The sequence below is a fragment of the Centruroides vittatus genome, unplaced genomic scaffold, assembly GCF_030686945.1.
Source record: "Centruroides vittatus isolate TY-2023 unplaced genomic scaffold, ASM3068694v2 contig_474, whole genome shotgun sequence".
In the NCBI taxonomy this organism is placed as follows: domain Eukaryota; kingdom Metazoa; phylum Arthropoda; class Arachnida; order Scorpiones; family Buthidae; genus Centruroides; species Centruroides vittatus.
In genome coordinates this window covers 1,753,923-1,781,207 of record NW_027122266.1, presented here as the reverse complement: position 1 = coordinate 1,781,207, position 27,285 = coordinate 1,753,923, and the positions used below count along the sequence as shown (strand labels likewise).

Sequence of the window (27,285 nt, the reverse complement as noted above, 5' to 3'; positions counted from 1 at the left end):
AATCCCACAAATTTCTTAAAAATTCATTTTTTTCTTATATTGTGTTAAAGTTGAGGAAATTTTGCAAATAAAAAGTATAATTAACTCATAAACTGTCAGAATACATTTGTATTTATTAATTTTAAACTTATTTATTAGTTTTTTAAATTTTTGCTCATTATGGCATGTCACAAATGGTCAATAATCAATACGTAGCTTATTTGTGCCAAGACTCTGAAAATTCTTTACTTATCAGAACCTGTAATATCTGGAATAATTGTGCTTATGCTGTCTTAATTTTTAACCATGTTCAGTAGCTTCAATAACTGCATTATGCCAGGTTGTGCAAATTTGGCAAGGATAGAAATGGGTACGAAGTCTGCAAGTATGAAGTTTTCCTTCTTAAACCTGATTATTAAAACCAAATAAACTGCCGAATTATCGGGCTGTAAGCTTGATGCCGCTATTAAAGCAGCCAAGGTACACAAATCAATAATACTAGACAGCAAAAGAAATACTGTAACGTATCTCAAAAATGAATTAGAAATCTTCCAGGATACAGGTGAAATAACACATAACATCTGTTTTCTCTTAAATGCATTAAATATGACTCCACTCACATCAATTGAATCGGAAAGGGCATTCTTGGTAGCAGTACTTTTCTTTAGTAAAATAAGAATCAAACTGAGTGATCGGAATATTGGCCATCATTGCTTTTTAAAATCTTTATTATAAAAATTTAGAATATGCTGTATTATGTTTTATTTAAAAAATAAAAATTACCTTCTAAGTTAGAAGTTTGATCTAAGTTCATTTTTTTTCTTTAAATTTTCAACTGAATTCAAAGGTATTTTTGTTGTATGCAGTTTCCAACAAACTAATAAATTTTTCTATTTGTGAAAATTTCTATGTAATTCAAAAGTAATTTTTTATACATATTTTACTCAACATTATTATTATTATTATTTTGGAGGTTGCAGGACATATTTAAAAATGAAAGATAATTATACCATTCAATTTTAAGATTTATTTTATATCTTAAAAATAATTAATTATATCCTGGAAAACAGTTCACTTTTTTCCCAGAATTCCAGGACAAACAAAAGATCAAGAAATGAGAAACCCTAATTCAGACTCCTTTATTTATATATCAATGTAGGAAATAATAAATATGCTAATTATACAATTATATACATTTTATATTGATTAAAACCACACTACATACAAGGCATTTTATCACTGTAAAAATGAAACACCAGACTACTTTTTAGGATCATAATATACTAAAGGTTGAGTTTAAAGGCTGTAGCTATGGCATTGTTGCTTTCTTATTTATTAAAGAAATTAAAATTTAAGGTTACTGAATATTTATAAAGAAGAGACAAAACTTAAAAAATAAAAACAGTGACATTATATTTTTATTAAAATGCTATTATAAAATAACAGAATATAACAAAAGTCATAAAATAAAATTAGAACATCTTTAATCTTAAAAAAGGAAAAGAACTGTCAAAGTATTTTTGAGTATATAATATATACCTGAAAAAATAGTTTAATCTAATTATTATCTGTGAAATAAGAAGTTTTAACATATATTATTTATAGGCCTAACACAAATTTATTAGGAGTTGGAGTCTGTCCATTTTTACTAACTCCAACAACTCAAAAATTGTGTCCACTGACTCCATAGCCCTGATTTTACATACATTATAGAAGTATATTACCTAACTATTGAAAAATATTTTGCCTAGAATATTTTGGTTTCATTATTATTTACTTTTATTTATAAAACAAAGTTATTTAAAAACTATACTTTTAAGGTCATAAATCATATCATGTCAATGGACTATTTCAATAAAAATTTAATCAATGTTTTTCATCATCGTTAATTATACTTTAGACAGTTGCATAAGAAAAATCTTAATTAAAATAATTTTGAAATTTTGAATGTTATACATTCTGTTAAATCACTTTATTATATATCTGAACTTAAAATAATGTCATGTATAATTATCTAAATTTAAAATGTTTCTTATAAACTAATTTATGTGACAACATATTAGCATAAGATGTCACATTTTTCAAAAAAAAAAAAAAAATCCACTTATTTGATTTGCAATAACAAATATTTAGATTTTTCCTACATTATAGAAATTAATTTTGATTTTATTTTTTAAAGCGAACAGTACATACTCCAATTATTGCTATTCCTAAAAATTTATCAACTGCAATTTTATTAAAAATATTTCTGGTGATTTGTATAAAACTGGCATATTCTTTTACCAAAATAGAGCTTAAATTCTATTATGATATTTTATAAGAATCATGTTAAAATTCACAAGTCTCTTTAAAAAATTTCTAATAGATTGATATGATATTCTTTAAATTATTTGGGGAATCATAAAATTATCAAACTGAGAAACAAACATTTCAGGGTTCTTATGCAAATTTTTGTTTTAATTTCCATGACTTTTCCTGGCTTCTCCTGACCAACTTTGTACAAATTCCCTGACCCTCATGTCCCTTACAATATGACACATTGACAAAATAAAACAGCATTTGACTTACTATGCACATACGTTTTGCTTCTCAAACATTTTAATTAATTATTTTTTCTAATTAACAGTTATATATTTTTATATTTGTCAAATTATTAAAATTAAAAATAAAATTTATTATTAAAATTCTATTATTAATCCAAAACCATAAATCTACATGGCTTTGAAAAAAGAAAAAAAATCAATTATTTTTTATTATTCATTAACAAATTCTATATAATACATGTACAAAAGTATATATTTATTAAATTTATCTCTTAATAAATTTCCTGAACTTTATAAATTAATAAACTTGGAAAAAATCTGAAATTGTTTTGTTACACAATCAAAATTATTAAAATGAAAAGTGATAAATAATACCATTTAAACTAATTATCATTTTGTGTAATTTGTAAATTTTTTGAAAAATTTTGTGTAAGCTTTGGAGAAATTTTGGGTCCTAACAATATTCTGCACTGCTTTTCATAAGTTGCATTGCACCATATTACTTCTTACTGCCTGTAGACAGCTACAATTAGTCAAACATATTGTCAGCAAAAAATCAACAAGTCAGCCAAGGAAGCAAATTACCTGACTTTTTGACAATTTTTAACAAATTCCCTGACATTCCACGACTTTTTCTGAATACTAATGAAAATCCCTGACTTTCCAGATGCATAGGAACCCTGTATACTGTATCTTAACTTGCTTAAACATAACATGATGAGTTTAAAACTTAGTCTTATGATTAAACAAAATATTAGATATATTTTCTTTTACCAAAACTTAATTTGAAAGCAATTTTAAAAAATTGTTAACAGCAATTTAGCTCTTCTACTCATAAATAATTAAAATTTTTTTGATGAATGCTTTTAATAATGATGCAACTAAGTTTGCTGAAAAAATATTTTTAAAAATATTGTAGAAATATAATTTGCACCTTGAATTGCAAGAAGAATTTAATATATCTTTTTTCTTAAGATAAATGTGAAAAATAACTAGAAGCATTTAAAATTTAAATTATATAAAAACTAGAATGCAAATTTTCTTAAAGCAATAAAAAAGTGTTTGACAAATTTCTTGTTAGATGGATTATATTAAACAAATACAATAGTGAATGATACAAGTACAAAAGCTGAATTTTGACATGCACTTTTGCTTTTCATTATCACTTAAAATCTTTTCAAATCAATACAATTATAAAGAGAAGTAAAACTGGCAAAACATGTTAAAATGTTCAAAGAAAAACTTAAGTTGACTTAATCAAAGTTTTAACATTTAGCTGCTGGATAAAATTTTATCTTGACTATATGTTTACCTACACTTACATAATTTGGCATATGATATGGAGTTATAGAGATAGATTTTCTGAATAAAAACAACATGCATTTTTATAGTATTAATATACAATTACAACAGAAAAGTATATGTAAACACATAAAAATGACGTGTTTCATTTCATTAATTAAATTGAAATTACTTTTAGTTTTCATTGTGAATGAGTAATTCATTTGTTCTTCAAAACAATTTGTGTATTTCAAAACTTTAGAATGAAATATGAAATGTAAAATCACATTGTCACTAAGTCATTAAATCAACTAAAATTTTGTTTAAATCTTTTTCTCAAGCAGATGATTATTATCAATGTAAACCCCAATAAATTTCATTAAATATTTGAAGCAAATGAAATTAGAATGCTGAATGATCAAAAGTAAAAAAAAAAAACTAGGAATACAAAAACGATTAACAGTATCAAAGATTAGAATTGATATCGTAAGAAATTATTACTATAAAAATATTAGTAAATTTTAGAATCCTTCATATTTTTATTATAAATTTATTAAGCCATAAAAAAATTAATAATATTTATCATAAAGCTCTGATTTATTTGAATAATAATTTTGAAAATTATTCACTCCAAACTATAGAATGTAAAACAAGCTCATAATTTTTTAATATATGTCTAACCAGTAAGTGTCAATTGAATCTACAATATTCATATCACATATTTATTAAGTTTAATATAATAAGTTTTTTAATGTCCAAAACAATTAAAATTATATTTTTACCATCATACTCCAGGTATTTTTATGATAAATTAGTTATATATTTAAAAATCTTTAAGTACTATAATTTCAAAAAGTTTATATATAATATAAAGTTAAAGAAAAAACAAAATCAGATACTAAGAAATCTTATTAAAATTATATATATATATTTTATACAAGGTGTTTCAAAACTATATGTCAGAAATGAAAAGGCAGGTAGAGGGGACCTAAATAAGCAATTTTTGTAAAGAATGTGGGTGCAGAAATGCAGCGAGAGGACACTGTTGAGTTCAGTGGATGAAAGCACTTCACCGGCTTGAATCATCATTCCCTACACAGATTTTCAGCAACATACATCATTACACCAATACAGAGCTTGGCAACATGCATGGGGCTGTGCAAGGAAATGGAGTGGCTGCTCAATTCAGCAGGATTGTCAGGAATCACCTGGACACTGTCTATGGCCAGCACTGGATAGGACGGGATAGAAGGGTGGAGCTGTTCCTTGGTCACTGTGCTCCCCAGATTTCACATGCTTGAATTTCTTCTTTTGGGGTCACATTAAGAGCATGGTGTACTATAGTCCCATAACATCTGAAGAAGATCTGGTTGCCCAATTGTCTGTTGCTGCTAGAAATGTATGTGACATGCCTGACATTTTTCTAATGTATGCCAATCCATGCACTGCTGCTGTCAATCTTGTATTGCTGTTGATGGTCGCTCTTTCAAGCAGCTATTGTAAACTTCTTGATAAATAAATTGTTGCTTTCCTTCGTCTTTACTTGTCTTTTCACTCATCTGTTGTTAATACTGCTTTACATGCTAGCACTTCAATGCTGCATTTCCACACCCACATTCATTTACAAAATCTGCTTATTTAGGTCCCCTCTACCTGCCTTTACATTTCTGACATATAGTTTTGAAACACCCTGTATATGTAAAACAGTTTGATGTTTAATTTTTATAAAATTAAATATTAAATTTTGATAATTCTGAATTTATTGCATTCTCTTTAAAATCTGAATCCCAGATTGAATTTTATATTTCAAATAATCCCTAAAAGCATTTTTATATTATATATTTTAATCAAATCATGAGTATAGGAGAGAATGTAGAAAGAAAAATTTATGGAGTTTTAAAAATCAATCAATGATAATATCATTTAAAACATTTTACAAATATAAATTTCATTGATAACTTTCATTGAAATCACACAGTGGACAAATTCTATCATAACATAAAACTATTAAACTTTTAGCAAACCAACCAGCCTAATACAAAAATTATGTTTTCAAATTAAGATCACATATCTAAGAAATTTCAATAATTTATAACTCTAGATCTTAAAATTAGCTTAAAACCTTACATCATTTAATTTCAGCATATGGTAACAACTGATTTAAATCAAAATAGATTAGTCATGATACAATTACAATACAATTTTAAATTCAATGATATTTTATTTCAATAAAACAATGCTGAAAGTAACGTAGTCTTATGAAATTTTAATTCACTGTCATTACGAAAAATTTTAATAATTAAAATTCATTTGATATTTTTGTAGTAATTTAAATTTACACAGTTTGTATGGCCTTCAAATTTCTAAATAAATAATAAAATTGTTTTGGTTTCCATCAATCAACAGTATTTCTAACACAAGTTTCCAGAAAGGCAAGACATTTTGAGAAAAAAGTTTCTCAAATAATTTATAAAGTTTGAAATGTAATCAATTAAATGTAGAAAATAAATACTCAAATGATTTAATAATTTATAAATTTTTACGTTTCTTATTTTTCTTGTTTACATTATAAAATTTATTGAAATAATAGGATTAAAAATGTTCCTGTTTTAATACCCAAATAAGCCAAAATAATCAAAAATTGCCATAAAATAAGTTAAAATTATCGTAAGTTTTGTTTCTTATTTTACCGATAGTTTTACCGATCTACAAGGATACTTCAAATACCAAAATATATCCTGTAGTAATCTAGCAACTCCAGTTCTAAAAGAACAAAGATCAGTTAATAAACCGACCTATAGTTACACGGAGAAACAAGCATCGAAAATAAGAAAATGTGATCGTCCCATACGTGTTTATTAAGTTCGATGAACTAGACACGCCCTTGGAAATAAATAATGAATAATATTTGATAAAACAATATCATTTTCGCTTTTAAATTTAACATTACACATTATATTCGTGCAGAAAAATCATAATCGCAACTTTAAAAATATCTGGAAATAATCGAATCAAGATAATCGGCAAAGTTTCAAAATAAAGTTGTTATTAAAAAATTAAATTAAAACAAATGGAAAATATTCCCATCGTAGAAATCGTTTTGTATAAATATAAATTATTTAAAACTAGAAAAAGAAATTATTAAAATATTAACTTCCTCGTGTACAAATGAGGAAATATAGTCTTATTAGTCACATGACTGACTCAACACGATGAAGCTCCACCTGCTTAAAACTGAGCAAGAAAAATTAGATTAATAAAGCTGATCTACATCATTATATCTCAGATAAGACAAATCGCCTCTTTCAAATGATCAACAAAGCATAACAGATTCACCATCAAACCTGCTCGTCTGGCAACAGTTTGTCATCGCAATGAGATAATGGATGCGGTTGGACAAACTTCGATCTTTACGATATAATTTCATACTTTAATGAACGAAGCAAAAAAGTTAATACGAACAGAAAAAATTATCTCCATAAACTTATGATAATTTAGTATTTTCGGTTTATTCAAATTCTGAAATTACATTGGTAGAATTTCGTAAATGTCATGATTCCAAATTATATAACTAAAGTTTCCAGGATTAAATTTTACTTATCACGCAGCAACAGAGCCGAGTCGATGAAGGATCTTATCTTAAATTATATAAGCGTCTCTCTAAAATAAATATGACAATAAAAGTTACTGAAAAATATTGTAATAAATAAAACAAAATTTCTCAAACTGAAACCAGGTCGACGTGGGTAGATGACTGAACAGGCTGTGAATCAATATTTTTTAAAAGTTTCCGTTAACCAGGTCATACGGAGTTTTACTCATAATAAAACCATTTACCAACCTTCAATTAACTGTAAAAGTTTCGATGCACTATTAACAAACTTCAATTTTATTATTAGCTATTATTAGAACATTAGCAAATATGGACTTTAAAACACAGTAGGAATAATTATCATGTAGTACGTACTGTACTGTACATCATGAAAACGCATTTCGTATAAACGAAGACCTTGATAGTTAATTCCAATATTGAAGTTACAACTAAATTTAAGAAAACACTAACTAGACAGACCATATCAAATTAGACCGAGGAAGCATTAACGTCAATCAAGGTTACATACAGTACAGTACATGCTAATATGTAACTTCCATATATATAATTTATTATAATATTTATGCGATAAAAATCGCATGACTGTTTTCAATATTATTTGATATAAATGTTGGAAAATTATATTAACACAAGATATGTTATCATAATAAATATCTAGTTTATATTAGATCGGTACTTCAATTCATCTACTAGAAATCGTTCTAGAGTGAGTAACTTGATTTTTTGAGATCATCATCTTCGGCATCCATTTTAAACGCTTTACATCGCTTCCACGCACTTCCTACCTCGAAAATCGTGCGATATCACTCAGATGATGAGTCAAAGAATAGCAAATCATTCACTTCCTGGGAATTATTTCCGACACGTCACTCGACCTCCCAAGAGTTCAATGCAGAATTTCCATCACATAACCCGTCTTGGCGTGGGATGATACACAAAGACAACCACAATAAGAAAACAACCCGATTTCAACCCTTACTTTTAGTGTAAGAATAGAAAGGAAAAACATTTATATATATATATATAACGATATAAACCATTCATTAACATAGAATAATTATTTAAAATAACTAACTTAATATCATTTAAGGGGCAGCTTAGACGGAGAAAATGTTGCGGAAGTAGTAATTATTAAGAGCAAAACCGGTCAATTATGTTATCTGCAGACAGATAAAAACGGGACTTTATTCTATATCACGAATACATATTTTAACGTTAATTTCATATCTTATTAATGATTTTAATGTAGCCAAAGTAGAAAAAAATAATTTTTTTTAATTTTTAAAAATTTACCAAAAATAAAATATAGCATATTTCAATGCCGCTAAAATTAAAAATAAGCATATAAAATATTCCAAAAGGACATAACATATCAACTGATCAATATAATATTCGCTACTAAAAAAAATTCTTTCGGATAAATGGGTGTGTAGTTTAGGACGAAAAATATGTTAAAAACAACTTAAAAATATATTTTAAATTATAAATTACACTAAAAACATAAAATAACACCAAAAATACTCAATATTCGGTTTAAATGGATGAAAAATAGGTAAATTACGGAAATCGGATCCGATCATTAATACAGATTAAGAATTAATGCCGATCCATCATAGATGAATAAGGAGGGATTAATACGATAAAAAAATGCTTAAATAATACAAGAAAATTAATATAAAATAGGAAAAATAATTAAAATTATACACCATTTTACAATATCCGAAAGCACTCGTTAGGCTTAACATACAATCTAGTACTTTGAGCATTTTTTATCGATTTTTAATATTCTAGAAAGCCTGAACGAAATCGGATTATATATAAACATTTATTTTAACGTTAAACTATGAAAGTTTGTAGATTTCACAATTAAATTCCGTTCTAACTCACCGTCTATTCTTCCCCCACTCTGAAGCCCGGTACCGCGATACCGATAGGGCGCGGCAAAGCTCGTCTGCCAACTAATACGCCACCCTACTAAAAGCAAAAATATAATTTAATTTTTATAATTATATAACAGTTATAATATACGTGGAGTTATTATTAATAATAAAGATGTTGTGTAATTTATATTTAAATTAAAAAACTTAAATATATTTAATTTGAATTTTATAGAAATTTATTCTATGGTAGAGGGGGATGGCAAAAGTGAATACACTTACTCACCCTTAAACCTGATTATTTTCTTAATAATTTTAAACTAATTGATAATTCTTTTCGATATTATTAATTATAATAAAATACTAAATATAAAAATTAGTTTTAATTAGTTAATTTAATCATATTTATAAATTGTTTAATTTTATCACGTGCTTACCTGCCAAATTACAGGAAAGATAGCCTAAATCTCACGTGATGTCTCACTTAGCCAATAAGCCGCCAAAAAGATATTATATTAATGTGCTCGTAACGCAACAGAAATTTGACCAATAGCGTACGGGTTTACATTGAATGTTGACCGATTCCGAAATGAACATCCAATCAAAATTTGTCTTCTTTTATTCGGATGTATTGTATTAGGCTGCCGCCATCTTAGTGAATGGGAAGGATTAGTTTAGTCTAAAGAAGTTATTCGAAGTTTATCATTTATAGGTGTTGATGTTTCGATCGTAAGCGAACAAAATGCCGTTATACTTTCAACGACCGGAAAATGCTCTTAAAAGAGCAAGCGGTAAATATTTTATTAAATATTCATTGTTTGCTAATTCCTAGTTAAGATTCTTTGTAAATCGTTCTCAAAATCTCATTAGCATATATATAAATATGTTATGTAGAATCTATAGTATATTTGATTGCACTAATTATAAATGTTGAGTCGATAAGATCAACGGAAAAGCTAAAACGAAGATTCCATCTGTTCCCATTATGCCACGTGATGCAGTTATTTTCTTCTATGTGTTATATCTAAAAGTATAAATTCTTTATCTGGAATAAATAATATTTAACTGAATGATCAGGCTAAATTTGTTGAAGAGCATAACTAAAACAAGTTCCATTAAAAATTGCCTGTGTATTTTCATAATTAAAACCAAATTTAAAGTGATATTTAGATTCTGTCCTCTTAATAAAGCAAAATTTACATTCTTCATCTAGATTATACATTTGTCTTTAATTCATACATCCTAATTACTAATCACAGAAACAGATCTAAAGTAATGTGCATATGTGAAATAAAAACAGAAACCAAATGAAGGATTTCGATGTAAAAGGTAATGACAAAAATTCACTTTTCAAGTTATTCTTACTGAAAGTTAGGTCTACCTAACATTAATTTTGTGGATTGATCCAAAAGTCCATTTATGTTCTTAAAAGGGCAATGAGGTCAATCAGAGATGTAAACCATGCTGACAAATGATAAAGGAATCCTTAAAATGATGAAATTATAGATAAGAAGGCATTAAAGATTAAACGAAATACTTTATTTCCACAAGTACTTTCGACGTTATTTATGTATGTCGTCCTCAGGCAGTTGAATAAACAAAGAAATTCAAACAAAATATTTAGAGATTTCTCTACTTGTTCAAAGCACCTCGTAGACACGAAGGAAAACTTAAAATGTTTTTAGAGAAATCTCTAAATATTTTGTTTGAATTTCTTTGTTTATTCAACTGCCTGAGGACGATGTACATATATAATGTCGAAAGCGCTTGCGGAAAGGAATCCTATTTGCTTTTGCTCAAAAGTAAGTTTATGTGGGTTACCAACTTTTATGCTCAAACCCTTCAAGTGATAAGAGTAAATATATCTCTGAATGAGGCAGTTGGGACCTTAACAGAGCTGTAGGCCATGTCTATCAGAGTACAAAAGTCAAAGGAATCAACAGTTTACATGTGATATAGCCTCCTGAAGTCAGCCTGTTGGGAACTTTGAAGACCCTCAGAAATGGGGTAAAAAATTCAGAACTATTTTTTGAAACAATGCTAAAAATCAACTGTTTTTTGTTTTACTAGAGATGGCTAAAAACTCATAAAACGTGAGAAACAACATTGATAGTACTCCAGAAGTAGAGGGGCAGTCATGCTGGACATTCCATTAAGCCTATACAAGTAGCCTGGTTAAGATTTGGAGACAAATATCTCATCAAGGATCACAATTGGAGATACAATTCTTTTGACTTTTTAGTCATTTAGAGCCGTGGTTCTCAAACTGTGGTAAGTGATTAATGGCCATCCCAAGCTTTTCTCCCCTCAACCTTTATTGCTGGATGGGATTGTCAAATTATGATAATATCAATGATGAGAAAATAGATCCATCCTGTGTCTATCCCAAGTGACAATTTCTCTTTGAATTTACACATACAGTCCATAAGAAATGTGTCTAAGCTGCATACAAGAGCACTGTTAGGAGAAAAGGCACATGGTGGGGAGAATAATCTTGCATTGTTTTTATATAGCTGGCTCAACTTAGGCTGAAGATTAAGCAGATTATGAATGGTCTATTAGTACATTCCCAGCCTACAATGTTTCCCACAGTCTTACAGTCTCAAACTCAGATAATTGCAGTAGACCTGCAGTCCACATTGTTGCAGCAGGCTGTTGTGGCTAATAAATCCTCACTCCTGCTATCTTCATTCACTTTCTTCAACAAATCACTCGGTAATGTATAAGGTGGGACGATTTAATTGTGACTTGTGAATCACAAGTACTTTGTGGAATAATTTTGGCATCTCTAAGATGGGTGGATGATTGAAAACTGGGTCTTTAAGTTATAGGAAGACAGCAGTGCAAAAAATCAACAGGCAACTTACAGTAATTGCATTGCTCTCATTGGTTAGTTGTGGTCTTTATGAATTCTGTTGATGTTTGTTTGTTTCTCATTGATATTCAGATGTAGTTAATACCTCTGTGCTTGCACCATTGTGTGGATGTGCCTGAGAATACTGAAAAATTTCCCAGCACTCATGCTCAATCAAATCACCTCAAGAGGCAGAGAGAAGTAGGAATGGGTAACATAACACACAAGCAATGTAAATATGATGCCTTGTATTTGCAGCTTGGATTTACATGAACTGGAGACAGTGAACATCCTCTTTCACAATATGTTATCTGCTACGAGGTTTTGTCAAATCATTCCACGAAACCATCAATTCTGTCACATCTCTACACTAAATATTCAGATCTTGTGAATAAGCCAACTGAATTTTTTTTTAAAAGGAAATGCAAAGATTTGAAAATGAAGAAAGTTTGCATCAATCAGCATCATCAAATTCAAAGTGGCACTAAAGGCATCCTATCTTCTCAGCTACCATTTGGCTAAATCAACAAAATCGTACTTATTAGCAGAATCTCTAATCGACTCCATCCAATAAACAAAGCGATAATGTAAATACAGTAGAGCATCGATTATCCAACTTAATTGGGGACTGGGGTTGGTCGGATAACCGAAAAGTATGAAAAAATACATTATTAGTATAGTGTATTAGGCCTAGTTTAAATACTAGCCTCTCTTTCATGGTCGAGCCAGTGCTGCCAGCTAAAACATGCAAAAATTTAACAAAAATAATAATAAAGTAGCCAAGACATAACCAAATGTTGTAGCTCTACATCACTAGCGGACGTTTGAATTTGGTGACTAGAACGCGGTCGGTTAATCAGGGGTCGGATAATCGATGCTCTACTGTACATCTCACTAACCTTATATAGCTTTGCAGATAAAAAATTCAGAACGTATCACTAACGTTGGGTCGAAAACATTAGTGATACGATCTGAATTTTTTATCAGCAAAGCTATATAAGGTTAGTGAGATGTATTTAGAATCTCTAATTATGTCTGTTGTAAAATACATTGTAAAATGCATGCTGGATGACAAAGCATGGAAAAATTGGACCTTAAACCTGCCTTGAATGATTGTTTCATGTTGCATTCACATGGCAGATAGTGTAGAGTGCCAACTGATGGATCATATGAAGAATAGTTTGTACTATACATTGAAAATTGGCAAGTCAACTGATATAGATGGATTGGCACATTCTAATTTATTAGGTACATATAAGATTATTCCATTTAGTAAGATTCTTTTGTCAACTGTTAGAAAGGACATCAAGGGGAAAAGACAATTTTTTTTCCTCATTGATAATTTCACATTTAAAAATGGCATTGACTGGTCTAAATGTTTAGGCATTTGGATGAATATAGCAAAGATCATGACAGGAGAGCACAGGAGACTTGCTAGTCACATTTAAAAGATGCCTGTGAATCAAATTTGATACACTGTACTATTCACTGAGAAGCACTGGCCACCAAGAAAATGCCCATGAACTTGCAAACTGCCCTCAGTGAAGTGGTCAAAATTGTCAACTTTGTAAAGGCTAGGTCTGTGAATACAAGGATATTTACTTCTATTGCAATAAAATGTATAGCAAGCATGTAACATTGTTGTTGCACACAGAAGTCTACTGGCTCTCATGAGGTAAAGTAGTAATGCATATAATGAAGCTGCGTGATGATAAGTTTTCTTTTCAGAGCATCCTCTTGAATTCGGCTATCATCTTCCAAACTCCATTTAGATCCAAAGGGTTTCGTACTTGGCAGATATTTTTTTTTTTTTATGTTAAATTTAGGCCTTCAAGGTAGTTCTGCCACAGGATTCAATGCATATGACAAAATTGAAGCTATGTTAAAGAACTGTAATCTCTAGGCAAGTTACACAGAGAAAGTGAACTTTGAGTGATTCCCAACATTACACTGCTTTCTGTCTAGCACAGAACATGCTATATTGTCTACAGAAAGAAGAATCAGCAATTACAATTGCATTTTCATTGTAAATATAAGATGCATTATGGAGACAAATATACAAATACAGTAGTAAAATTTCTTCTTGTGACAAGATATATATCTAGTAAATACATGCATATAAATAAAAAAACATGTTGATTGTCCATCATGTATGATGTAATACATATAAAATACTATTGCAAAGTCATACTTGTAAAGTTCACTTACTTATTTCACTATATTCACGAAGAAAACATAGTCATTTTCTTTTTTATTTTTATTTTTTCTTCCTGTCCTGTGTAAAGTGAGTTGAAATAATGAACATTTCCACTCTGCACTTTCCAGTCACAAAGTGCCATATGCTTAATGTGTTAAATTGTTAAAGTCCAAATTATGTTGGGATATATTACTACTAGTATTATTAATAATTATGATTAAATTAATATTTTCAATAATTTAGAAGGTTCTGGAAGAAAAGAAATGGGACTCAAACCAGCAATTCGTGCATACCATGCAGTTGCATTGCCAATTATGCTTCCCTGATCTTTGTCCAGTCCTCACTTCCAGAACTTCTTAATTTAGACATAACCATACTTGATTAAAGTAGAGTCCTGCTAATCCGAACATGTTAAGGTCGGCAGAGAGGAAATTTTTGTTAACAAGAGGTCCACTTAGGGGTGTTCCTCTTTCTCTTTTCTCAGTGAACCACATGAATAAGGCTTTATTCAGCTTGTCAAACATTGAAGGCCTTGCTGTTTGTCAATTTTCAACTGATTTTTCTGAAGTAGAGACACAAAATTGCTCGATCTTTGTGCAGGTTTTTTCCAGTTAGTTATTGTGGCATCTCTATTGAGTACAAGTCAGATGAAATAAAGGGTGGGGTACTGACGTCATTGATGGTGTTGGATCTATAATACACCAGACCTGTTTTACTTCTTGCTTCTGCATTATTTCAATTATTTGGCTAATCCGAACAGGGCTCGGTCCCAATTAGTTCAGACTAGCAGAACTCTACTATACTTACAAATTACTTAGCATTTTATTAATAATAATAGCAGTAATATAGCCTGATATAATTTGGCTGTCATTTGGCTTTAACATATAACTATTGGGTTTGGATGTTTATACAGTAGAGCATCAGTTATCAAAACACCAATCAACTGAAACATTGGTTAACTGAAGCATTCCAGTTGTGCTGAATCGAACGTTTTTGATATTAGATGAACTTCTAAAGTATAATTTTTTTGTTTTTATATTTTTCAATATACAGTAGAGCATCGATTATCCAACCCCCGATTAACCGACTTATCAGTTAACCGACCGCGTTCTAGTCGGCAAATTCAAATGTCCACTAGTGATGTGGCGCTACAATATTTGGTTATGTCTTGGCTACTTTAATATTATTTTTGTTAAATTTTTGCATGTTTTAGCTGGCAGCACTGGCTTGACCATGAAAGGGAGGCTAGTATTTAAACCAGACCTAATACACTATACTAATGTATTTTTTTCGTACTTTTCGGTTATCCGACTTTTCAGTTATCCGACCAACCCCAGTCCCCAATTGAGTCGGATAATCGATGCTCTACTATATTTATTTTGTTTGTACAAAATAAAGAAATAATTTTTAACGATACAATAGCCACGATTATTATAAAAATTTTCATTAGGCTTAACATTGACAAAAATTCAATGCAAAGTGACACACAACGGAGAAGAATTTCAACATGGAATATACTAATATAGTATATTAATAATGTATTTTTTCGTACATAATCGGTTATCGAAAAAATTGATTTTCCGAACAACCCGTTCCCAATTGATTTGGATAATCGATGTATTTACTTAATGTTTGCCTAATATTACAGAATATGATATCAAAAACTTTAAAAAAAAAAAAACTATAAAGTATAAAATGTAGGTAGATTTAATAATAATGATAATAATAAATAATATAATACAAACATTTGGCAGAAACAGTGAAAACTCCTGCTTTCTATTAACAACCTCTTATAATAGGCAGGTAGAAGTGACTCTATATAGCTAATGGTTGACATAGCACTATACGAGGTGCAATCAAAAAGTTCCAGGACTGGTAATATGGCTTCACAATTGGCTATGTGCTGAACTTGAACAAACTAGGATCTGTAATAGACATTGTTATTTAGCTTCCTGCCAAATTCTATGTCATTATTATATATAGTTTGTTTTTTGCTATTTTGATTAGATCCATGTACTTATCGATTGCAATTTACATTGCTTTGTAAAATGAATTCTGTTAAGGAATGTGTATGTATGTGTTAAATTTTGTTTTGAATTCAGCAAGGTTACAACAAAAAAGAGACTTGATTACACGAAACAAAACATGTATTTACAGCTACAACCTTGAGACCAAACAACAATTGACTCTGAAAAAATTGTGGTTTGTCCAGACGAAAGAAAACATGCTTTTTTGATAGCGAGGGAATTATCCAAGGATTTGTTTCACAAGGCCAAAATGTAAATCAGTTTTATATGGATGTTTTGAGGGATCTGCATGAAAATGTTGGATTACAAAGACCAGATCTTTGAAAAGCTCAGAACTGGGGCCTTATTCTGGTCACTTATCTTGTCTCTTCCTTCAGAGACAAATACAGTAATACCTTGGTTTTCGTCAATTTTTTTGCAAAAAAATTTGTCTCAGATTCCGTCTGCGTGTTTACGTGACTGCCTGCTAATTTTACGAAAACATAAGACTACCCATGTGTTTTCCTGCTCAGTGTGTTGTTGTTTCTTATTGTGTGAGTATTACCCCATGTGTCTAGCCCAGGCATGGCCAACATATGGCCCGTGGGCCGGATCCGGCCCGCGATTAATCTTTCAATATTAGCTACTTAACTTTCAATAATTGGTCGAATGGATTTGCAATACTTCTTTATTTTTAAAAAAAAATCCCATTGTAGAGATTTACAACTTTTATACTCATCTGTGTGATAGTGCCAGAATAAAAAAAAATGATAAATTTAAAATGTTAATATTTATCATAATGTATGTTAGACAGTAATTCAAGATATACAGGTGATATTCAATTTAACTTTGCTAGAAATGTAATACTAATATATTTAAACATTTATTTACTTAAATGAATCATTTTTGTATTTAACATTTTTTAATTTTAATATTTCATTTGGCCCGTGAAAAAGTTTTCTTTCCAATTTGGCCTGGGAACAAAAACTGTTGGCCACACCTGGTCTAGCCAAACAATTCCATTGCTTTCCTTTCCTTTTGGGACCAAAGAAAGTTTCCAGAGCCATTGCACTTTGAATGCCATGTTAAATGCTATGTTATATATTTATTTATTCTCTACATTAGTCTTTTTATATTATTTTTAGTATTAAACACAATATTTATTCTTTATAAAATGTGTTTTTGGTATGTATTTTGGAGTGTCTAGAATGAATTAATTGGATTTACATTGATTCATATGGAAATAATTGCCTCAGTTTTCGTCAGTTTCAGATTTCACCAATTGTTTTTGGATGGATTATCAATGAAAACCAAGGTATCGCTGTAATGTCAAAATAAGAAACGAAATTCATCTCTCAGAAACAGAGGTGATTCTGGCCATTGGTAACAATCTTGTCTTTGTTGATGATGTCACAATTCTATTAGGTTGATTATACCTGGTCAGGTTATCTGCATGCATAACAATACAGAATTTTAACCAATGAAATTGTAAAATTTTTGAAAAGCACAGTTAAAATAGAGCATGTAATTTTGATAAAGATGTGTTTTTGTTTTATAACTGTTTTACAGATTGTAATGTCAAAATGCTTGAAGTAATGTTCTCTTAACAAATAGAAATTTTAATAACCTAAGTTAGTTAGAAAAACATGCAAACTTAGTTAAGAAATTAGAGAGTAATATTTCAAAAACTACTTGGAGAGAGAGATTGGTGGAAGTAGCAGATAAGATTAACAGCATATTCAATGGTTCAGTAATTGATGTAAAATCGTTTTAAAAAAGATGGAGTCAGTGGTGTTTTTAAATAGCTACTTAAAAAAAATCATAAGCATTATCTCTATCTCAAAATATTCTTTCCTGAGATAGAGAATGTTCCCTAATATGTCCAGTCATCTATATTGGATATAACAAAATTGAAGCTATAGACAAAAAACTGGTTGAAAGACTACTATATGCTCATCTTTTGGAGACAAGAGAATCTTAAGGAGAAAAATTCGTCAAGGATTGCATTTGGAGAGATGATGATCTCTCAAGACATAAACAAATGATTAGCCAATCTGCAACCGTCTTGAGATGTAGACACTTTTTTGAAGACAAGAGACAATTACCCCTGGTTGTTTCATCAATACAATCCCCTTCTCGCACAGCTCTCTATTCAGTTTCTCACCAAAAATAAAATGACCGTGGTTCCCCACCCTCCTTATTTACCAGACTTGGCACTGTGTGACTTTTTTCTATTTCCACAGCTGAACAAACTGTTGAAAGGACAGCAATTTGATGACATTCAAGCAGAATTGCACTGAGTGCTCAACAACATTACAAAAAAAATAAAAAAAACCTAGGAATGTTTTGAAAACTGAGAGAAGCACTAAAATCTATGTATAGCTGCAGAAGGAACTTATTTTGAAGGCAGTAACTCTCAATAAATTGACATGTATGTCAGACATTTTTTATTGGACCAGTCCTGGAACTTTTTGACTGTACCTCATACATTAGTATTTAAAGAAATTAAACAAATATGTTTTAATTAGAATAAATGTAAAAAAGCTGATTGAAAAAAGGATGATTAGGTGATAAACTGAAGGAATGATTGAAAAAGACAGATTATAAATCAAAATCATTTGATGCATTACATGCCAGATGATTTCTCCTTACATGTCACAGGTTCACAATTTTCATATTTGGGTCTGAACAGTTGCCACCCTGTTCCATACTTTATAATTGAACACTGTGATGTTGATTAATTTTAAGATATGTTTCAGCTTTGAACTACACATTATTTCTATTTATTCATTATATTATTATTTATGTCTATTTTTAATCTGTTCTTTAAAAATTGAAAGATGAGAGTTATAATCTAATTCAAGAATTGGAAAAAATAAATAGCAAAACTTTAATTTAATCTTCTGATAACTAATAAAATATGCTTTGTGTGAAGTAAATGAAATATGAATAGCATATTTCAATGTTTTTGAATTTCATCTATTTAGAATCATGTCTAACAAACAAACTTGTTCATGGAGATGGTAAAACTCAAAGAAAAAACAAAAGATAAATATCAATCTCTTTATTATTATTATTATTATTATTATTATTATTATGTAGTATTAAAACAAATGGAGTAAAAATGGAATGGAAAGATATATCAACTTCAACTGTAATAGTCTTTCTCCTGTTAATGCCATAAAGTTTAATCATGTTATAAGAATTAAGGTGTTCTTATTTGGGAGTTATATTCTTTAACAACACAATTGATCCTGTAATTTGTGTGACCTAATAACTTACATAATTGAACAATATAATTCATTCTAAAAAACATTAAATTCTAGAGTCTACTTATTAAATACATATTTTTTCCACTTAAAATAATTAAACAATAAATCTTTATTTACAAAAACAGGTTTAGTTTTCACATTTGGGTCTGATTTACATTAAAGGAAAAGGTTAAAATGACATAGGTTTATTTATTTATTTTTTTTTTTTTGGTAACACTTATGAAACTATATACAATATGACTCCCTTCATTGGCCACAGATTGATCATCTGCCACTTTAACTGACCATTGGCATTTGACCTTTATTCAATTTTTTCATGTCACTGAAACAGTGTGGGTATTTTGTTATACTGTAATGATTACATAATGTAATTTACAACATGAATGGTGTAAATGTAAACATGTGCATTACAATGAAAATGTGTGCTTTAGAACACATTGATAAGGGGAATCTGTAAAACAAAAGTTTGTGATGAGTTAGATGTCAAGTGTTGTATTAATCTTGCCACATAACCTTTGCTGTTCCATGATCTTTTGGATGTACAGGAAATTCTCATTAATTCAAACTTGGATAGTTTGAAATTCCGGCTACCTGGCCAGGGATATCAAGGTTTACATGTTAAGAAATTCAGTTAGTTCAAAGTGAAACATCTGTCCAAACTGATATGCATGTGTTAACTTGTTCATTTAGATTGAAATGCCTTCATGTTATAATTGAACAACAGACCAAGAGCAACAGTAATCTGATTAATATCGCTTGGTTTTTATAGTAACACATTTTCAGGTATCATCTTACCCATGGAATACTCTTTTTTTCTCTTATTTCATAAAATACAGCTGGTCTACTAGATGATTTAGATGACTTACTACTTTTTGGATCATTTTAAAAATGATTTGGCTACATTTCAAGGAATTCTCGCTTTACTTTTTATAAAACCTATCTGGTGACCTTGGTTCTCATCAGATATGTGCTGTTTACTTGCAGTTTATTTATATTATTATTAATTAATGAAAATAGCGTTCTGTATTAGTAGCTATATTTCATTTGCTTAATAAATTATGTCAGTTACATGGCATTTGCATATTATACATAAATGCAGTATGTAAAACTCTGATAATTCAGTCTCAAAATTAAATTCTTTGAGTGTCCAGGATGCTGGTACAATATATAAAAGATCCTTTTAAATATCTGAACATAGTGAGCTTTACAGAAGGGGGATCTACTAAGCTTTATGGAATAAAAATAAGATGATATATGTTATTGTATACATTGGTATGATGTTACCCCTTTGCAAATGATGTCCAAAAAGTGGACTTGAACTCAGCTTTCTTCATATGATCAATGACAATTCTTATGGTCTTCACCTACAATTAGAACAAGAAAGTGTTGCAGACTGGGTTTTGTGCACCGTAAGATGAAGATATCATTGACATATATAGCATAGATTAGAATCAGGTGTTGGAACTCTAATAGTACTGCTTTTTCCAAACAGTGAACAAGTTCACAAGATTCCTGAAGTGGAACTGCCCATGGGAACACCACTGCCTTTTATGTAGGTCTTGATGTGTGTGAAAAATGAGGTGTGCAAGTTCTAAAATGTGTTGGGATGTTTACTGCTAGCATCTATCATATGTTAGTCAGGAGAAAGTCTCTAATCTCACAAAAACAAGGAGGGTAAAGTACAGGTAGGCCTCCTACAACGCGGTAGATACGTTCCTTGAAAATACCGCGTTGTGGGAAATCGCATTATAGGAGACACCAACTAATACAAAAACTGGGATTCAGTTCTAAAAAGAGAAAAACTGCCTTTTATGGTGTAACATTTTCATCATTTTTTAAATTTATGTACATAAAAAGCTTAAATAAAATTCAACATCATATAAAAACTAAAAAGATTATGATTTCAAGTCAAAATCAAAAATAAACATAATGTATGCTCAAATTCAATCCTCATCGTACTTATTATAGTTGTTAGAGAATGTTTGACTGGCCTTATTTCAAGATCTGAGCTTGTTCCATCAAGTTCCACTGCACTTATGTGATCCGTTGCAATTTTTCTGTTATGTGAAAGATAATTCGTTTCTAAATACCCTAAACCGTGTTGTAAGAAAATTTCTGCATTTTTCCAACCGTGTTGGAGCGAAAATGCATTGTAAAGGTACCGCGTTGTAGGAGGCCTACCTGTATGTGAAAGTCCATCATTATTCTCATTGATCGAGAAAATGTTATGGAGACGTTTCAATAACTGAAATGAGTTATTTGACAATGGATGATGCAAAACTTTACTGTTGAAAAATTTGACAAGTTGTTTTTCTGTTAAGAATGTCTGAGAAGCAAATTCTCTGACATTCATACCTGTCTTTTGGACAGAGATGAAATTTTGCTTTAGATTATCTGGAATAATTATTACTGCAAAGTACTATCTTATACTTTTCAGTAAACTGAAGCAGCAACTGGCTTCCAAATGTTGAGACAAGCTTTTGAAGGAAATTTTAAGACATTGCCACTCTTTACAGGGTGGGCATTGTGCATCAGAAATTGACAGATTTTCGCTTTAAAGTTCTGAAACACTTATTCTACTTGCCTGATTTGCCCCTTTTAGATTACTACTACAAAAATTACCTTGAGGGAAGGAAGTTTTTAACCATTGAGGGGATCACATTAGCTGTGAACAAGTATAACCAAAGCATAACCAAAAGAATTTTTTGGATGAGTTAAAGAAGTTAGAACAACATAGTCACAAGTGTGTGGAGCTTGAAAAATATGTAAAATAAGTTTTCTTCTTTTTTAAATCCCTACTATTAGTTCACACTCTCCCTATATCTTGTTCATTCAAATTTTCAATCGTTAATAAAATACTTTCTATTCATCCACTCAAGTTTAAATACATTTTTTTAAACTTGTAGTGGATGACACTTGATGTTAATACAGTTTTTTCAAATATTAATTCATTAATTAATTAAATTTAAACTGTGGCACCCATCAGCAATATGCCGATTCAGACCAATAGAGGGCGCGAGGAGAAAAAAGTGAACTTTGAACTACTCATTCACTTTTCAGACCAACAATGACGGGAAACGGACAAAAATTTCTCTTATATAACATTTATGTATATACATATTTATATTAATTGTAATTATTTAATAAAAAAATAACTAAAATAAAATTTTTGTTTGTTGACCTAAGGAATTTACTTTTAAAAATTTCTTTTTATATTACTTTGTTTTTTAATTCTTTTGCTTATTATTTTTTTTACAAAGCCAGACTTATCAATATCCCTCATATGAATTAAACTTGTTTATATTTTGAAGATTTTAATTCTACTTTTTTTTTGTTTATTAGAATAAGTGCACAACTCCTATGGAAGTATAACACTAAGAATACGTAAAACCAAAATACATTATACAAAGTAAACATAAAATTAGTATTTGGCTTTCGGTGAAAACTAAAATGTAAAACTAGAAATTAGAAAGTCTTTTCTTCTATATTTTTTGAACGTAATTGCATAAAAAGTATCACACACTGGCTTCTGAACAAGCTTATCGAGTGGACATGGCCACTTGAAACCAAGCATAAAGATTTCTAATTTCAGAATAAGTCTATCTTGATTGTAAATTGGACAATGATAGATCATATAATCGATAATGTCTAGGTTTTCTGTAGAGCAAAAGCAAAAGGCAGTTTCTGCCTGGTTATACATCGCCAGGTAGCTTCTAAAATTACCATGCTCAGTAAGTAGTTGAGCAGTAGCAAACATTAAATCACTAAGTGGTAATGAGAATCTGCATTCAACACTAAGAAAATAAAGTCCTGTTATTCTACCAGTTTTACTGCTCAACCATTGTTGATTCCACTTTTGCATAGCATTGTCATGAATATAATTTTTAAGGCTGCTACATGAGAGAGGGGTGTGAGTGTGTCCTTTGCATCTGACTTAGCCTCGAAGTCGGCTTTTCCATTTCCTAGTATGCCAGTTTGGCCAGGAACAATTATAAAAATTATCTTATTTACAAGATTTTTAATATTGTGTTGGATATGTGATTTTATTGCTATTGCAATTGGGATTTAATAGCGCTTTTAGGACAGACTGAGAATCACTGTAAATGTTGATAGACAGAGTTTTGTTTGGTAGTGAAGTGGCCCACTGAACAACTTGGTAGACAGCATCTTCTTCAGCTTGGTAGATGGAGGTATCTGTACCTTTTAACATATTTTGGGCAAAATATGTTAGCGTGGAGGAAGATTCAGACACTTGAGTCAACATGAATGGGGCTGTTGGACCCATTTGTGTAGATATTAATGTCATCATGGAGGAAGCAGATGTACCCTGGGGATAACTTTGTTTACAGGGTGATGATCAGAGATAGTAGGTAATTGCAGTTTGGTAGCGTATGAACAACCATAGATAGGAGTAGAGACCGTTGTTAAGCCTTGATGTTTGTAGTTTAGAACCTTTTCTTTAATACATAGTGGCAAAGGAAGGAGCTCTGCTAGTATCAGAGAAGCATTAGTAAAAACAGTTATGCAGCACTTTGAAATTTTGATGGCAAACTGTCTTTGAAGAGAGAGTAATTTACTTGCTACTGAATTTACTAGTTACCTGACTCTAGCTAGAGGCTGCATAAAGTAGTATTGGTTGTATTGCCCCATTATATAGAGTTTTACAAGCTTGATGATCTAGTCCCCAGGTGCACCTAATACATTTTATCAGCATGTAGTTTATTATCTTGGCTTAGCCAAAATGTAATCAATATGTTAATGGAAAGTGAGTTTAGTATCAAGGATTACTTCCAAGTACTTTTGTCAATCTATCTGTTTGATTAAGTCATCATTTAATAAAACCTTGGGGTATGAAAATTTGTATTTGTTGGTAAAAAAGCATTGCTTTGGTCTTATAAGTACAGAATTGGAGTTTATTAAGATAGGCCCATTTGGAATCAATACTCAGCATTTTGTTTAGCTTACTTTCCAAAAAAGCAGTGTCCCTATGCTGACACACAATGACAAGGTTGTCGCATAGGTTTGAACACTTATTGGCTTGTCACGTTTGGTTTTTAGAAAGGAGTTTACCACAAGGTTCCACGTGAAAGGAGATAGGATACCACATTGAGGGCAAGATTTAGTTAGGAGTTTTTTAACAGAGTGATCATGGCAAGATAGATTTATTTTCCTATTAGTTAAAAAAGAGGAAACCAACTTGACAAGATAGATGGGACAATCTAGTTGGGAGAGCTCATTGATAATGCTTGGGTGCCAACAGTTGTCAAAAGCTCCTTTAATATCCAAAAATATAGCTGCAGTATAAACTTTGTTATTCAGGCCTTCTTCTATAATGTCTGTCAAGGCATAGATGGCATCTTCAGCACTTTGCTTTTTCTGAAGCCATATTGGTTTGAGTCAAGCCAGTGGTACAGTACATATTAGCATGCCACTGGAGCCAGCCCAAAATCATTTTTTCAAAAGCTTTACCTGTTACTAGAAGAAGGCTAATTAGTGTATACTGTTTGGATGGTTGGTATTGTCAGTCTTTGGCTTTTTGAAAGGATGACATTGGCAATTTTCCACTGATCAGGAAAGTAAGACAGTCTTAGGCAGGAGTTGAACAGACTGAGTAGAATTGACTCCAAAAAGTTGAAACACATTTGTAGCATTTTGGCATAGATTTCATTACCTCCTAGAGCCTTATGAGGTCCCAAGGAGCTTTCTTGAGTTTGAAAGTGGAGAAATAATAATCTGTTTCAGTTGGAACTGAACATACAAGTTGACAATTTTTTCTGATAGATTTATGTTTAGGGAATTCATCTGTGGTATTATCTCCAGGAAAAAGTTGTGCAGCCAGGGCTGATAAAGCAGATTTGATATCATAACTTTGATGGGTGTTATCTATGGGTGCCAGAAGTGTAAGATCTGTGTTGTTCCTGTTTAAGATCCTGTAAATGTTTTTCCATGGATGAAGATTTCCCTTTGTATTGCAATAGTTCTTTTTTGCTGACTTGTAGTCAGTTTCTTGATTGAGGATTTTTCTGCCTTTGAAATTTGCACCTAAGAGAATTGACCTGTTTTCTCAGATGTTAATGCTGCAGTCCACCAGGGCACTGCCCTTTTTAGAAGGACTTTCCTAGACTTTCCTGCTCTTTAGAAGGCTTTTTCTGCTGCACTTATCAGAATGTTATTTAGCTTTGACACCCATTCTTCAATTTCCTGATCAGTGTTAAGATAGGGTTAATGTACTTAAATTATTCAATTCTTCTTGAATTAGACCATAAAACATTTGCCAGTTTGCCTTTTTTAGGTTGAAGGAGTTACTTTTGGGTAAGGCAAACTCTGTGATGTTGTTCAATGCAAAAGGAGATGGACCTGTGATCTTTTTAGCCAGCGAAGAGCCAGTGATAGTTAAGTCAATCCAACTTTTTCCAAGAATAGAATCATAATTAGATCATTTGATTCATTTATAACAGTAAAATTTTGATTTTATAAGAATTCTTCAAAAAGGGTACTGCCTGTTATTTTCTATGATATCATGCTAAAGTAGGTTTCTTGCATTGGAGTCAATACCAATCAGCAGCCTATTCTTATCAATTGGTTTATAGGTTTCCTCTAAAAAAAAGAGATGGCTTCATTCAGAAGTAAGCTGCAATAGCAATAAACTGAAGATATGAACAGAACAGTATCCAAAGTAATAGATATTACAGTACAGTACTCATTACATAGCTGGGTTAGCTGCAAGATGGGAATATATGGATTGCATATAATAATGCAAACTAGGGGATTGGGGACATCTGCAGAGATAATCTTGAAACTGCTAGGAGAGTCAACAATTTTGGTATTGTATATGTAGGGATCCTGTAATAGAGCAATTTCTATGTCATCTATTATTTTGCCAGATTTCCTGTGACAGCCTTGGAGTGATTTTAATTAAATTGAACAATTTTAATATGTTTCTTGGTATGTAGCCTCTCCATAGTTCGTCTTTTCAATCAGTTTTGATTCAACTTATAAAGGACATTCTGGCTCTGTTGCTTTGTGGGAAACATTTTAAACATTGATATTTAGATGTTTAGCCCATCTGATACAATTAATGCATTTAATAACAGAAGACTTGGTCTTTTCCACACATTCTCTAACTATGACCCTCAACACCACAATGTGAGCAGGCTGGTTGTTCTGGTACGCATTTTGAAACAATATGACCAAATTTACAGCAGTTGTAGCACTCAAATCCATCCAGTGAACAAAGCAATAATACAAATACATCTCACTAACCTTGTACAGCTTTGCAGGTTGTAAAGTACTATTTTTTTAGTAGCTTAGGAAACCGACTATAATTACGGTCGGTGAAACTTTTGTTAACCTAACGGGTACTTTACGCGGATTCGAGATTAGTTTGCCAGGCCTGGGCTTTTAAGCGTGCACCGAAAAATTAGTAATAACAACGATAAATATCAAGTCAAATCAAAAGTTCAAATATATTTAATTAGCAACTAGAACGTACTAAGTACAAATATCAATAATTCCAAACAAAATTTATTAACGAAAATCAACAAGTCAACCCGACAATAAACTTAGCTTAACTTAATAGTAATTCTCCTTTGAAATTCGACAAATCAAATACTTAGCAACTATGAACAAAATCTCTTACTAATTAAACGTCTATCCGTCACCT

At 30.6% G+C, this 27,285-nt stretch overlaps 2 protein-coding genes across 2 annotated transcripts in view; one reads left to right on the top strand and one right to left on the bottom strand.

Moving 5' to 3' along the window:
• Positions 1-9,359, bottom strand: part of LOC136977785 (protein hu-li tai shao-like) — a 42,279-nt gene extending 32,920 nt beyond the window's left edge. The window contains 1 exon segment of the mRNA XM_067273343.1: positions 9,304-9,359. The gene's annotated coding sequence lies outside the window, so the exon portion shown is untranslated.
• Positions 9,360-9,901: 542 nt separating this feature from the next.
• eIF3a (eukaryotic translation initiation factor 3 subunit a) overlaps positions 9,902-27,285 on the top strand; it is a 42,145-nt gene continuing 24,761 nt past the window's right edge. The window contains exon 1 of the mRNA XM_067273333.1: positions 9,902-10,084. Within this exon, the coding sequence (XP_067129434.1) occupies positions 10,036-10,084 (49 nt within the window). The 5' untranslated portion in view covers positions 9,902-10,035. The remainder of the gene's footprint in view (positions 10,085-27,285) is intronic.